Below are 15582 nucleotides of genomic sequence, written 5' to 3'. Positions count from 1 at the left end.
GCGACAATAATAAATATGGTTATCCATCAGTTTTTTCCCTCGGAAATATAGATGATTTTAGTTTTCGCAAATGTTGTGAGGCAAGAGAGCATAAATAAATGCAAAAAAGAAAACTTATTCATGGAAATTTATCATAAGCAAGAAGAAAATTTTCATCTGTAACCATACAAGTACAACCACTTCATGGATCCACATTACAGGATCTTATATTATACAATTTCAAAGGCAACGACATAAATACTCCACAATTTTCAATTGTGCAGTAACAGCAAATGAATAATTCAGGAAACTCCGACGGTTTTACCAAGCAGCCAGAGCATCAGTGTCAGCTCTATTCCGAAAATGGTGTGAAGAGAAGTTCTGTCTAACATGAAGCCATATATCGTAACTCCTGCTCGATTGTTCTCAAAATATGTCACTGCAACACCATGCATATATCAAAATAAGTGATCATTAGTCTGTTTGAACCAATTATGTATTTATATACGAGTTCAACTTATATGCATCGATAGTGTGAAGTTTTTTTTTTTTTTTTTTTTTTGTATAGAATTATCATATCATAGTGACCTACAATCACAAGTAGTAATTGCTTTGAAGTACACCTAATTCTTTATATTGTGAGTGCATAGATTATTAATATAGTACTCCTTCCGTTTTAATTTGTTTGTCTGGTTTGATTTGATACGAAGTTTAAGAAAGTAAAATAGACTTTGAATTCTTCTGGTCTTAAACTAAAGATATGTATGTACCAAAATGTCATTTAAACGAAGGGCTAAGTGAAATGAGCATACCTAGAGCTTGTCTTTTTTGGAACGAAATTGTACTATAGGCATACGAGGGGACAAACTTCGTATTATCCAGTTCATCCTCTTCATCTCCAACATCCTCTGCATCAGATGATCCGTTATAACCATTGTTGCAATCTACTCGGTGTGCTGCTGGAGGAAACTCACTCTCAGCCCAATGATACGAGTCTATTGTCGCACACGCATGCCATTTTGCAGCGAGGCATGTCACGGATTGTGCCTTGTGAGTAATTCTGGTTGCACTCCGCAACAGTATCATCAGTCCAGCAAGAAGGCTGACAGAACACAGCTGCATATATTAAGGACCAAAATATTTAGTTCCACTAATGGACAGAGGCGAATTCATAATTTAGAGTTCAATGAGTTCAAAATAAGTGTGATCTTATTATGTGTAATGCATTTCCATATGTTTGCTCATATATTTTTCAACCAGCTTATAGATAAAATATTAGGCTTTCATCCAACGTTTGTAATAACTTACAAATTTTAGACAAAAAAAAAACTACGTATCTATATGTTGTAAGAAAAATAAGAAGATGATCAAAACTCGGAAGCAATCACAAATAAAAACACTAGTTAATGAGATTACGAGAATGCATTACCGCAAGTTCACCACTCTTATAGATACGTAGATCTGCATTTGGGCGTGTAGTCAGGAGAAGGGAGGCAAATAGACTTGCTGTGATAAATATCAATGTCCACAAGATGAATACGCGGAACCTATGGCTAATAATTCTCAAGTGCCTCCTGATCCTGAGGTGTTCTCTCAACACAGATTCAACATCAGAATCCACATGGAAGAGTACTTGAGCGAAATCCTGTAGTCGGAGAATCTGAAGGTAACAGATCAAGCGAAAAAGGACACAAACTAAGAAGAACACGACCGTCCTGTAGAACCAGGAGCTCAGCTCCAGAATGCAGGCGATAACATTGCCCAAGAATGGGATTTGGGTTCCACCTGAGCTGTACCACCAAATCTTGTATGTGCTTTCAGCAACAAAACATGGCAGGACAAAAAAGAACAGGATCTTCGTCGATCTCTGCATATTAATAAGAAAGAGAGAATATAGTTTTACGTTATGTTATTAAAATGCGCATAGTAGTAATTACTACTACAAAACAAGAATCAACATATCATGTTCACTGATTTGAACAAATATTTAATTGCCTAACCTCATAAATTCAGAATCTCCGAACATACTACAACAACAACATATCCAGTGAAATTCTACAAAGTGAAGTGTAGATTTAGTTGTCTTAGTTTATCAATCATGGAACTCTCGACTCTTGTTTGCATTGAGCACCATGAAGTCATACTAGAGAAATATCGATCCTCGGCCATCTAATCATTAAAGGAAAAACCTTTACTACTATCAAACTTTTTCCTTTTTCCATCTGACCCTATCAGGAGGATCTATATACCTACCAGCATGACTCGAACCCTCAATCTAATCGGTTGATTGTAAGAGGTTCTCAACCACCAAAGCACGCCTCACTTGTCTTTTACTATCAAACTTAATCAACTCCAAATCATTCATTTTAAACACAAAATTTACCATATGGAATTGAAAAACTCAAAAAGGAAACAGAGTCTAAGGAACAAAACATCTTTAAAAACAAAATATGAAATCGTGCACGAGACAGATGGCTGAGAGGAAGAGGGAAAAAAAAAATACATACATTAAGCTGTTGTGTGTAGCAGTTTCTAACAGTCTCACTCTCATCACAAAGTTTATCCAGGAACAAGAACCTCCGAAGTCCATATTTCTTGTTGAACCTCGAAAGACAGATGAACGATAGAGCAGCAACACTGCTCATCGACAACTGAGTGACACAGCCGTAAGTCCTACTATGATCAGCATCGCACTCGCTACAAGCCAGTAGGTAATGAGACAGCCATGGCACAACAACAGTTAGCAAACTAAACACAAACCAAGACAAACAAGCAGACGAAGGGCTCGATTGATCAACACACATCCACTTGAACCACGTCCTAAAACTCCTCAATTCATCATACATGTGTGAACCACTTCGAACTAATACCGTTTTATTTTCCAAAGTTTCATCCTCATCCGCCATATTTATACTGTTAGTGTATATAACTTAAACAATTGCCTTTGTTAGCGCCGAAATTTGTTCATGGAGAGAGAACAAAATATTGTAAAATATTAAATGACAATGAGTTGATGTTTTTATGAGGCAACTTGTGTAGAAGGGCAAGAAAAAAGGTGCAATAAATGGTTGGTTATTATATTGGAAAGTAGAGGAGGATAAATGATAATGGATGAATCAAGTTCCTATTCCTCAAATTTCAATTTTTTCTTTTACCACAAAAAGTAGTTGGAATCATCAAAAGGTTAAGGGATTCCTTCTGGATTCTTCCAATCAATGGACATTACATAGAGTTATTATTATTTTAGATGGAAGAACCCATGGAGCTTGTGATTTAAGGTGCACTTTTTACTAATCTAAGGTTCCGTGATCAAACAGCACATGTTCACCGGTTTAGTAATTTAAACTAGCATTTGGCCATAGATTTTAAAAATATTTTTGACAAGTAATTTTTGTGTGAAATTTCACCATGTGTTTGGTCATAATTGTTGGGAAAAGTATTTGATTTTTATAGAAGAAATGATTTATATTCATAAGTTTTAAGGAGAGGAAATTTCGCAAATAGCCACTAAAAATAACTTAATTAGGCTTCATAACTATAGTTTGTTAATTACAATTCGTAGCTACATGTTAGAGGGAGGAGAGAGGCGAGCGAGATTGGGAGAGGGAGGAGAGAGGCGAGCGAGATTGGGAGAGGGAGGAGAGAGACAAGCGAGAGAGGGCAGAGAGTGGAGAGAGGTGAATTGTATTTATATCTGTCAGATAATTGTATATATATCTAACTACGTACACTATACATATGTATTTGTATATCTGACGAGCGAGATTGGGAGAGTGAGGAGAGAGGCGAGCGAGACTGGGAGAGGAAGGAAAGAGGCGAGTGAGAGAGGGCAAAGAGTAGAGAGAGACAAATTGTATTTGTATATATGTCATATAATTGTATATGTATATGTATAATTTATATTTGTATGTGTATAAGAGAGGAGAAAGGCGAGAGAGAGGAAGAGAGGAGACAGACACTCGTAATTATAGCTAAAAAGAGGTTGTGAGTGGTAATTAATTGAAACTATAGCTATGTTAGCTAATTAACTAGTATATGTTTGCCTATCCGCGTATTTTCCCTTTTTAAGAACTATTAAAAATATTCATAAATTGGTATTATCATTTTATAATGAACATGTTCTGTGATAAAAACTAAACTCTTATATTATAAGTTTTAACTTGTTTATAAACAATTTCACAGATCATTGTAGGAGTTACTCAAGTTTTCTCAACTCATAGAGGAGCATTCAATTTTTATATTTACATTACTTTTAACAAGTTTTGTGGAACAATATCATTACAAACTTGAGAGTCAAATAACAACAAACACATCATAAACAAAATTAATAAATGATGGGCTAAATATAAAAATTTGGCATAACTTTTTAAAAGTTCCCAAAAAATAGAATTGGGCTCAAAAACTAGTTTTTCCTAGTTTTTTGGAATTTGAATGATTTATTACGTGCACTTTACTATCGATCGGCGACAATAGGAATATAGGTGATAGGAATAGTCAAGTAGTCTTAGAGTTGTTGGCAAAACGCTTAATAAAGTTTTATCAATCCGCAATGTGTAACCCGATAAAAAGTCAGAGTCAGTTCAAGTGATTACTCAACATGATTGCTAGCAAATTCATAACCTTAATTAGAGTGATTTCATTCATTGATTACGTAAGAAATCTACTCTTTGTTTGATTATTTGTTCATTAATTATTCTCTTTTTTATTTTTAATTTTGTTAAATCATAAATAAAACTTTTGGATTTTATCATTTGAATAAATAATCAACATTAGTTCAATTTAGTAAATAGTTTGACAAATCTTTGTGGGTACGAAATCTGAACTAAAAATCCTATATTATTTGTACGCTCATATATATATACACTTGTGTGTGCATTTGGACACGACAATGAGTTCAAAAGAACAAAACAACCATGTGGGTCATTACATGTCTAAACCCTTAAAAAGTAAGACGACACTCCACTACCTACTAACCTTCTACTCTAATACACATCCTCTACATTCTCTTATATAAGCTAATGTCATGTCCTCGAGAAAAAAAGTTATGTCATGTCATAACTAATCACTTATCTCCAATACTTTAATTTTTTTGGCTCATCTCTACCTCGCTTCATACCTACTATATCCAACCTCTTGCACCTTCTCACTTGGACATCTGCGCAACTTCTATTCACATGTACAAACAATCGCAATCGCGTTTCTCTCATATTATCTACCACAAAGGTCTCTCTCACCTTATCCAGGATATCCTCATTCCCAATCTTATAGCTCCTTATATCTACCTCAACATCCTCATTTTCACAACATGCATCTTCTGAACATGAGAGTTCTTGACTATACAATAATTTACCTCATACAACAAAATCGGTCTAACCACCACTATAGAACTTACCTTTAAGTTTTAGTGGTACCTTTTTATCAGACAAAGACTCCAGAGGCAAGCTTCCACTTCATTCATACTGCACCAATACAATATGTGATATCATCGTCGATATCCCAACTTTCCTAAATCACAAATCAAAAATACTTAAAACTATCTTTTTGGGGGATGACCTTTGTATGGACAACTTTTATGTTCAAAAGATGATGTCCTAGAAATAAAGATGATGAGGTGAATGTGTGAGCATATTCGAAGCTATAAAATTAGAAATGAAGATGCACCGAATAAAATCAGAGTGACTTTTGTGGTGGATAAAATAAGGAAAGTAAGATCGAGATAGTTTGAGCATATAGTCCTAATGAGGAGGTAAGCGGTGGTGGTTCGAGAAGAGATAGATGTAAGTCAAAAGAAGTTATTTAAAGCATCTTATTATTTGTCTTAGTTCACGTGACAAACTTTACATAAATTATTTTTAAAAATATATATATTTTTATACTAAAAATAATTTAATTATCATAATTTAATAATCACAAATATTAATAACCTTTTACAATTAAAACTTTGTGCACAATAGTACTTTCAAAATAAAATTAAGAGGTAGCATTACTTAGCATTCTTTTTGCCTGTAGTTTCCCTGTTGGCCTTGTCAACATATCCTCCATGGATATTGAAAATTTTCCCCATTGATACGCAAGCATGCATCATTCCTAATGATTCATTTTTCTTCTTACAAGAGCAACCCTAATAATTAGGGCGGACCCACCCTTATTCAAGTGGTGTCAAGTTACCTCCTTTCATTGAAAAATTATATTTCTCATATCTCAATTTATTTGATTTACTTTTCTTTTTAATCAGTCTCTAAAAGAATGACATATTTATATATTAAGTAACAATTTAAATTTAAAATGTCAATTTTCTCCTCAATGAAATAATTTATAGCCACACAAATTTTTATCATTCATTTTAGACCACAAGTTTTAAAAGTTTTCATTTCTTTCTTAAACTTCGTGCCGAATCAAATTACCTCACATAAAATGGGACAAAGGTACCCTTCGGGGTGGCCGAGTGGTTTGGGCTTGAGACTTCCATGTTGGTGGTCTCAAGTTCGAAACCCCTTGCCAGCGAAAGCAAGGGGTTTGCCTTCTGAGTCGAGCTCGTCGCACCGGGCTTGCCTAGTGCGGGTTACCTCTCCTATGTGGTTTGCGAGTTATTGCATAGGAGTAGGGATTGTGCGTACCCAAAGGGTAGCGGCTGTGGATTTTCCTTGTCATAAAAAAAAAATATGGGACAAAGGAAGTATATATGATTTTTCCATTAATAAATATATATATAAATATTGACATCTCTTGACACAAGTTAAAGATTTAGCCTAGTGGTTAAGGTGTTGCAAAAATTTCAAGCCTGATTCACACGCTACATTTTCTATACCACATTTATTTATCAATTAAGCCTCATGCATCTTTAAAAAAATGTATATTTGATGTCAAAAATATATGTATCTACTAGTATATCTAATTTGAAAATTGGTACAAAATTATTACTCCTAAGACAATATGTAATTATTTAATTTATTTCATAATAAATATTTGTGAAATTAGGTTGTTTCCAAATGAAAAAGAAGAATAAGAACAAGAAAATAGTAGAATAATGTCCAAAATCTTGAATTATATGAGCACATTGGTGAACCCCACAACTATCTCTCGCCATTTTTCGACTGCAGGTACTTTTCTTCTCCGATTGCTACCTAATTCTTGTCGTATCTGCAAAATTTTGTGCTCTTGCTATTAATATTTACTCATTTGTTGAGCTGAAATGCTGAATTTGAGATTATTTTTTCTGTACTTGAGTTGCATTTCATGGCAAACTGCTCTAAATCTTCAAGCTTTGTGTTGATTACATTGTTGTTTCTTTTCATTTTTTGGGTTTCCTTCTCCATTTTTTCTCACTTAAGTTATTCTTTTTCTGGGTTTAAGAATGTGTTGAAGACCCAAAATAAGTTGGTTATTTCTAGCTTATACGTGCGTCCACGGTATATGTATATTTTTTTGAATTGAACATACCTCATTCAATTATCACTATCATTGTCTTTTATTTTGATTTTTTCTGGGTTTGGTACTAAAAAAAATTGGAATTAGCTGCGAACTTACATAGCTATTTCCCTCGTAGCTAATGGAAATCTATAACTAAATAGGATTAGTCACATATTTTGCTGTTTAACTACAAAATTTGTCTGTTGCTAAATTCAGATTTTTAATAGTGTTCTTTTGAAAAATTAGCTCCTATGTAATTATGAGATAATGGTCAAAAATCACACACTTGAAGTATAACTTTCTTGAGGTAGGAAATGCAAATAATTAGCTCGTTTCGAAACGTGTTTTGATAAATAGTTGGTGATAGTTCAGGTAGGAAATGCAAATACGTGATAGTTCGGTAGGAAACATAAGAAAAAAGTGATACTTCAAATGTGATTTTGATTATTATCTCTATATTATTTATTTTCTTTTTTCACCCTTCAATTTAAATATAGGTGCCTCTTCAAAAGAACCTTACTTCTGTTTGATCAATTTAATATAGTGAGGAAAGGAGAGTACTAACAAGTACCACAACGATTGTCAAAATGAAGAGTAGCAATCAGACATGGGATCCATTGGTGAAGGAGTTCACTTTTGCAGCAAATTCAGCTCCGTTCAGTAATTGTCATGCTTCGACTATTGTTGAGGTTGTGATAAATTTTAGTTGTGGTTCACTGATTAGCTAGATTTACTGAGAATATAGCTGATTTGGTTTTTCATTGACTGATGGATTGAGATTGCGACTGATTTGGTTCTTATAAAGGTGAATAAGGATCATTTCTTGGTTGCTTATTTCGGGGGTACAGTAGAGGGAGCTCCCGATGTGAAAATTTGGGTACAAACTTTTAAGGTAATCACATCCTATATAACTTAGCTTGAGTTCTCTAACTTGTTGGTGGTTTTATCGTGTTTCCTTCGTATCAGATACTGTATGCTTTTTTACTTGCAAACCAATTACTGATTTTGAATTTATAGTTCATTAATATCAGCTAAGTCATTTTCAGAACATAGAATTGTCGTTCCTAAATAGCATTACAAACTTATTCATACGCCAAGCTCCATATGACTTATCTTTTTAAATCTACTATGGGAAAATGAAACTGAAAACATGAAACATTTTGAGCAGGATGGCCATTGGACTGCTCCTGTTATTGCCGATGAGCAATTTAATGTTCCAATGTGGAATCCTGTACTATTTAAGCTTCCTTCCAGTGAAATACTCTTATTCTATAAAATTGGGCAAGAGGTACAAAAGTAAGTATATTCAAGCTTCCTTTTAATCTAGTTAAATTATATTATGTAGATATCTAATCAGACAGACATCCATAAGATTGTTTTAAGCTTTTAATTTCAAACATATCGTTTTATAAATAGATCTTCTCCTTCGTTACCATTTTCAAAAAAAAAAATAGATCTTCTCCACAACTAAATTTAATAGAATGAAGTGATGTGATGTTGTTCGCTGGAAATCATTGCGAAACATTAAATTACTATAAGGAGGATATAATTTGGGAGTACTTTCACAATCATTTATAGACATGTATCTGTTAAACATTTTCAGCATCTCAGTAGAAAACTAAAAGGATGTGTCTTGCTACTTACGCTCCATCATTAAAGTGAAACTTAAAGAACTATGATAATTTTTTGATAGCATGATGCCATGAAATATTACAAGAGTGTTAACGAAACATTAAATTAGTAGACATGAATTCTCAATTGAAATTCCATATCAAGATGAAGTTATTCACATATCCAGGCTCTGTTTTGTGCATAAAGTCATAGGTGTTGCATTTCATACAAAATTGTGTTTTGTGCATAAAGTCAAATAATGACATAAGCAATTTTGTAAGTCTTAATTGTATTTCCTTACGTCTCGACTATGTATTAATCATAAATAATTGAGAAAATTTTAATATTATCTTCAAGTGTGTTGACTTCTCGTTTCATGCAATAATACCAAGCTAGATTTCATTCTCAGATGTTGATAATTCCTTGGTTATGCATAGTAATCGAGTTACATCACAACTCATTGCTGAATATATATCACTACTATCTTTACTACTTTATTGAATGCAATTATGATGTACCACGTCCATGGGATTATGTTCCAACTTGCCTCTTAACTCGGACATCACTAATTAAACACTATACTATCAATACTTCTCAACATCTCGTTGAACAGGTACACTCTGTCATTCATTAGTTTCTGATATCATTTAGTTACTTCCGTCATTTCACCCCTTAATGCACTAATATGTTGTTTTCTGAGTGATCCCACTTCATTACTTATGCAAGGTTCTCTAACTTTGGAGCGTTATCCAGTTTGTCATGTGCAATTTCTCCAAAGTTGAATAGCAAGGCCTACTTCCAATTTCATTTTCTGTCAGCCAAATTAGATGACCAAGTTAGCATTCCTAAATTCAAACAAATTATTTGACTAAACTTTTCTAAATTCTTTCTAGCATTTAAACGTAATTCTAAAATTAACGGTTAATCAAACTTACAATATTTTATAATTCTTAAATCTTGTTTTAGACGATAACTTAATCAGGACAAGAAATAATGGCTATTATGCAGTATAATCAGGACAATAACTTTGTGCTCCCGATGCTTGCTGATGGTTTTTGTACATTAGATGGAGTGGATGCTTGAAGCGGTCTTATGATGGTGGTGTTACATGGACGAAAAGAGAACAGCTTCCTCCTGGTATATTGGGGCCAATAAAAAATAAGGCATGAATTTGAACAATTCAATACTCGAAGTTCCATGCTATCGTAGATGTACCATATCTGATAAGCTAAAAATTAGTTTTCACTTATTTTCATTAGCCTATCATGCTGGAAAGTGGTTCTTTGCTTTGTGGATCATCTGTGGAGAGTTGGAACTCTTGGGGAGCATGGATGGAGGTTGTACTAAATAGTTGAATAAAACACTAAAAGTATCCATTCCTAGTGTGTTCGAAAGGTACTAAAGATTAGCATACGTTTCTTTACTACAGATGACAGCTGATTCAGGTAGGACGTGGAGAAAGTATGGTCCAATATACATCGAGAATAACCCTCTTAGTGTGATTCAACCCGTTCCTTATCAGACTGCAAATGGAACATTGCGTATTCTTCTAAGATCATTTGCTGGTATCAATAAAATCTGCATGTCGGAGTCCCATGACGGTGGTTATACTTGGAGTTATGCAAAGCCTACTGAATTGCCCAATCCTAACTCAGGTAACTATTTAAGAAAGTACAGTTCAGCTTTAAGTTGTTGAAATTATGTACCTATACTACAATGGTTACAAACTCGGTTTGTTTCTTCATAGCTTTGCTTAGCTACAAGATATTTTAACAGGTGACCAAACTTACATGTTTGCTGAAAGGCATAATATATAGATACTTTAACTTTGCTTCAACCGACGACTAAACACTCCAAATTTGAGTATGCACATGCAGACACCTCAACCGTCAGTTGAACACTTTAACTTATAAAATTGATCATCTAGACACCTCCAAAATTTGTGTGTCACGTCACCATCGGTTGTCCACAAGATATAGAGGGAACGAGTTGGAGTGTTTAATTGGTTGGAGTGTTTAGTTGCCGGTTGAGATGAAGTTGAGGTGTCTAGACGTGCACTCTCAAAGTTGGAGTTCTTACTTGCCGACTGAGGCCAAGTTTGAGTGTCTGTTTATTTATTATGCCTTTATGAAACTATATATGTGAACATTAGTAATATGACTTCACAGGAATATATGAGAAGTTATTCATTCCGACATAGTTATCGATTATGTGATATTTCATAAGCAGGGATTGATGGGGTTAAGCTGAAAGATGGACGTCTTTTGCTTGCGTACAATACCATTTCTAGGGGTGTGCTCAAGGTAGCACTCTCAGAAGATGATGGAGACTCGTGGTATGATGTTGTCACACTCGAGGAACCTGTAGGAGAGTTCTCTTATCCAGCTGTTATCCAAGCTAGCGATGGATTAGTTCACATAACTTATACATACAACAGAACACAAATTAAGGTAAGTAAACAATTTGGTGAACTTCATAAGATCTTGGCTGTGTTATTTATGATAATATGTTTTAATACCTACTAATTACTATCCATTTTTCACCTATTGACGTGTATGAAACTTATTTTAACTTGGTTATTCAGATTGCCCAAGTAATCGCACTCGTAGACTACTTAGGCATGATTCCTTTTTTCTTTTAATTGTTCTGCAGCATGTAGCCCTTCAACCCAACTAATGGAGTACATCAACATGAGAGATAAAGAAGGGGATCCTTTTATTAAGTTAGAAGTTAGTTCTCTTCAGCAGAGGATGATAACATAGACTGTGATAAGCTATGTAACCAATTGAGGTGTGTTTAAGTATCGTCCGTGCAAGAGATTGTTCTTTGTGTTTGCATCTTCATTTCCATGGAAAAGGACTGTGTTGTTCACACTTCACACTCTCCTTAGGGGGGAACTAGCTTTGAAATCATCGATAGTCATCCATGATTTTGCTTTGGACTTTGATTGAAGAGACATCTATGTTTCTTGTGCTAGTTTGCTTAGGCCAAGTTTAGGTGACTGTTAATGAAAAAAGTTTTGATCATTTCCTCCTGGAGTAGTGTAAAGATGTTTTAGTGTTTATAATCTAGTCGGTTTTTAAAAATTTTAAAACCAAACCAAACCAAATGAATAAAATAACCATCAGTTTGATTATTGTCGGTTTGGTTTAGTTTTTCTGGTTTATTCGGTTTGAAAGTAATAGTTTTTTTGAGGACGTACGTATCTCGATAGACACAAACACCTAGTACATGAACAATCTACAGAAAAATTATTGTCGGTTCAATTAAGCAATTAAATAATACTAGAGTTATCATTACATGAACAAAGTGATTCAATTAAAAGAAGGGAAAATTGTATATAATAGCAAACTATTAATTCAAATTAAATGTTATAAACATAGTTTGATTTAATCGTACCTCATAGCAAATTGTTGCTATTTCGCCTCTCTCCTGATGAATTTCGCTCGTCATTCTCATTCTCTCCCTCGCCTCTCTCGCTTTTATACAAACGCAAATGTATAGTGTTTGTGTTTGTGTTTGTATAAAGCGAGAGAAAATTGTGTGTGTGTATATATATATAAATATATTATATATTTATTTATTTTTAATTATTTATTTTTTATTTTATTTTTTTGTTCCCCTCTCCCAGATCTCGCCTGCCAATCTCTCCCTCGCCTCTCTCGCTTATACAAACATAAATGTATAAATTGTGTTTCTGTTTGTATAAAGCGAGAGAAAATTGTATATACACATGCAAATACATATATTTTCGTCCTATACACTTATAATTATACTATACAAATATTTCTCTATACAGTTCTCTTTTGTCTTTCTTTCTTTCTCTCTTTATATACAATTGATCTTTTGTATATGTATACCGAAACAGAAACATATATATACAACTGCTTTCTTTTGTATATGTATAGTGAAATATACATATTTAAGTTTGCATGTTATGGAACTCAATTATGCAAACTATAATTATAACATACAAATATGATTTTTGTGTTTGTTATATGTGAAAGTTGCTCTTAAAAGAAAGTGTTACTATTTTATGTGAAGTTGGGTAGGTAAAGACAAAGGATTGTGATGGACTTAAACTTAGGATTGTTATAGTTGGGCTTGAGAAAATGGTAGAGTTAAAGACTTGAGTTAATTCAAATTTAACAAAATATTTATATTTTATTTATGAATAATATATAAATAATTATAAAATTTATATATCTAATTTATCGGCTCGGTTTGGTTATTTTGCCGTTATTTTTTAGTAAAACCAAAACCAAACCAAATAGTATCGGTTTTCAAAATTTAAAATCAAACCATACCAAATATCGATTTGGTTCGGATTACGGTTTGGTTTGGTTTTTTAACCATAATCATGAACAACCCTATAATTGTAGCAAACCTATGGCTGAAGGTATAATTTAAGGAAATTCAGAAACACCCGCTTAGCAAGACCTTTGTTGAATATAATGTCTTCTCACTTCATCTCGTATCCTGAGGCTATATTTATTTATTAATGTGTATTCTTTCTTCAGGATAGAATTTAAGTGTATTCTCACTTCATCTAAAACTAGAACTTGATCAAGTAGAATTAAGTTTCTTTTTAAAAAATCTATCCATTTCAATTCACAAGAATTAATAAAAAAAATTCTATGAAATAAAGACTTCGCCAAGAATATAAGTAAACATGACATTTTTAGTAGGGGAATCAAATCCCTCTTTTCACAGCAAAACAAAAATAAAGTGTAATGGAGGAATCACACCCCTCACATAAAATAAATAAGTAAACACAACTATTTCAATAGGGAATCACATCCCTACTCTCATAGAATAACAAAAATAATATGTAAGGGAGGAGTGGCAACCCTTCTTTTTAATAAGACAATAGAAATAATATATAATGAAGGAATCACCCCCTCATAAAAACAAAAATGTAAATATAACATTTTCAATTGGAAAATCACACAAATATAGCATTTTCAATTGGGGAATCAGACCCCTCCTTTCCTAGCTTTAAAAAAAAATTGTACTGGACGAATCACACCTCTCATAAAAAATAATATAAAATTATAAATAAACATGGTATTTTCAATAGGGGAATAAAAGAACTTATCAACTTGCAAAAAAAAAAGAAGATAATTTGAAATAAAGAATTGTTTAACCCAACGAAATTGAAAGTAATATGATCTTGTCTTGTAATATGCAAATTCTGTAAAATCATTTTTAAAAAATCATGTTCTTCATTCCCAAAACATTGAGATCTTCAATTAATATTATTAAAAATTAGTTATCAAAATAGACATCAATACTCAATAGTCAATAATACTACTTTGCCGATTCTTATTATTTATTGGCGAATTTCAATATTGATTAGTAAAAAGATATTTATTAAATAAACTAATAAAGTTATATAATTCTAGTGAGATTTCACTAGATAGGTTGTTGTTATATATGCTTTTCCAATTCTCATTTATTTAGCATTAATAAGTATACATTGATATTTTGTTATTGATACAATCACTACAAGCATTGAAGTATTCATGGTGTATTGTGTAAAATAAGATATATAGGTAAATCAACAAATATAAATAGATTAAAAATTATAAAATATATATATAAAAAAATGCTTGGCTGAATATTAGGGGAAAAATCGTATGTTTTGTATTTAGAGTTGCTAGGGCTTTTGTTTTAAAATTTATTTTAATTTTGAATGAAGAAAAGGGTTATATGGAATATTATTCTGAGAAAATATAAACTTTTTACATAAGAGGAAAAAAGTAATAGAAGTTTGACAAATTTTGATCACTATGTCTCAAGAAAGATCAAATAATTTGCTATAATAAACTTCATAAAAAGTATTTATTAAAATTTAAGGCCTCCATTTGAATTTGACTCTAGGCAATCGATAATAACATGCATGTGTTATTATTTTAAACACGTATATATATATATATATATTGTTAGAGCCAATTATTTAATCTTTTCTTGAAACATAATATTCAAAATTTCTCAAAACTTTATTACTTCTTTATATATATATATATATATATATGAAATTTGTTAGAGCCAATTATTCTTAAAACGTAATATTCAAAATTTCTCAAAACTTTATTACTTCTTTTTCTCTTATATGAAAATTTTATATTTTCAACGAATAATACTCAATAACTTAAAGGTGCAAGGCAATAAAAAAGCTATAGAGGCGGCCCTGTTGGTAGTTAATGCCTAGTTTTTAATATCAGTGTATTCCATGTTCTGTTCTTCTTTGAAAAGTCAACATTATAATTTTATAACTTAAATTTTATATGCTTTTATTACCACTATTTTATAAAATAAAGAGAAAAACATAAATTCTCCCTTAAATTTGTGTCGAAAAGTCAGTTACACGCTCAAATTATTGTGACGATCTATTACATATCTAATCTTGTTCAAAGTGATATTAATACCCCTTTAAAACGTATCATGACAAAGAAAGTGTCTTTACCTTTCCTAAGGGTGCGTGAGAAGAAAAAATTATATGTTAAAATGATGAATTTCAACACATGACACTATTTTATTGGTCATATAATTATGTATTATAATTTTTAATATATTAAT

The 15582-nt window shown here is 32.4% G+C and overlaps 2 protein-coding genes across 2 annotated transcripts; one reads left to right on the top strand and one right to left on the bottom strand.

Moving 5' to 3' along the window:
* Nucleotides 1-265: 265 nt before the first annotated feature.
* Nucleotides 266-3000, bottom strand: LOC125814533 (uncharacterized). The gene is made up of 4 exons (XM_049493987.1): nt 2487-3000; nt 1409-1846; nt 792-1095; nt 266-418 (listed from the first exon to the last, which is right to left on the bottom strand). Exons 1-4 carry the CDS (start codon nt 2883-2885, stop codon nt 282-284), a joined length of 1278 nt encoding a protein of 425 aa, XP_049349944.1. The 5' UTR covers nt 2886-3000; the 3' UTR covers nt 266-281.
* Nucleotides 3001-7310: 4310 nt separating this feature from the next.
* Nucleotides 7311-12062, top strand: LOC125814604 (uncharacterized). Its single transcript, XM_049494068.1, has 9 exons — nt 7311-7388; nt 7934-8078; nt 8195-8281; nt 8558-8685; nt 10067-10163; nt 10260-10337; nt 10430-10655; nt 11230-11450; nt 11653-12062. The coding sequence occupies exons 2-9, from the start codon at nt 7977-7979 to the stop codon at nt 11674-11676; spliced, it is 963 nt and encodes a 320-aa protein (XP_049350025.1). The 5' UTR covers nt 7311-7388; nt 7934-7976; the 3' UTR covers nt 11677-12062.
* Nucleotides 12063-15582: the final 3520 nt, after the last annotated feature.

This window comes from Solanum verrucosum, unplaced genomic scaffold, assembly GCF_900185275.1.
Source record: "Solanum verrucosum unplaced genomic scaffold, falcon-dt-bn FXZP01000268.1, whole genome shotgun sequence".
Classification (NCBI taxonomy): domain Eukaryota; kingdom Viridiplantae; phylum Streptophyta; class Magnoliopsida; order Solanales; family Solanaceae; genus Solanum; species Solanum verrucosum.
This window is presented reverse-complemented; position numbering and strand designations above follow the sequence as displayed.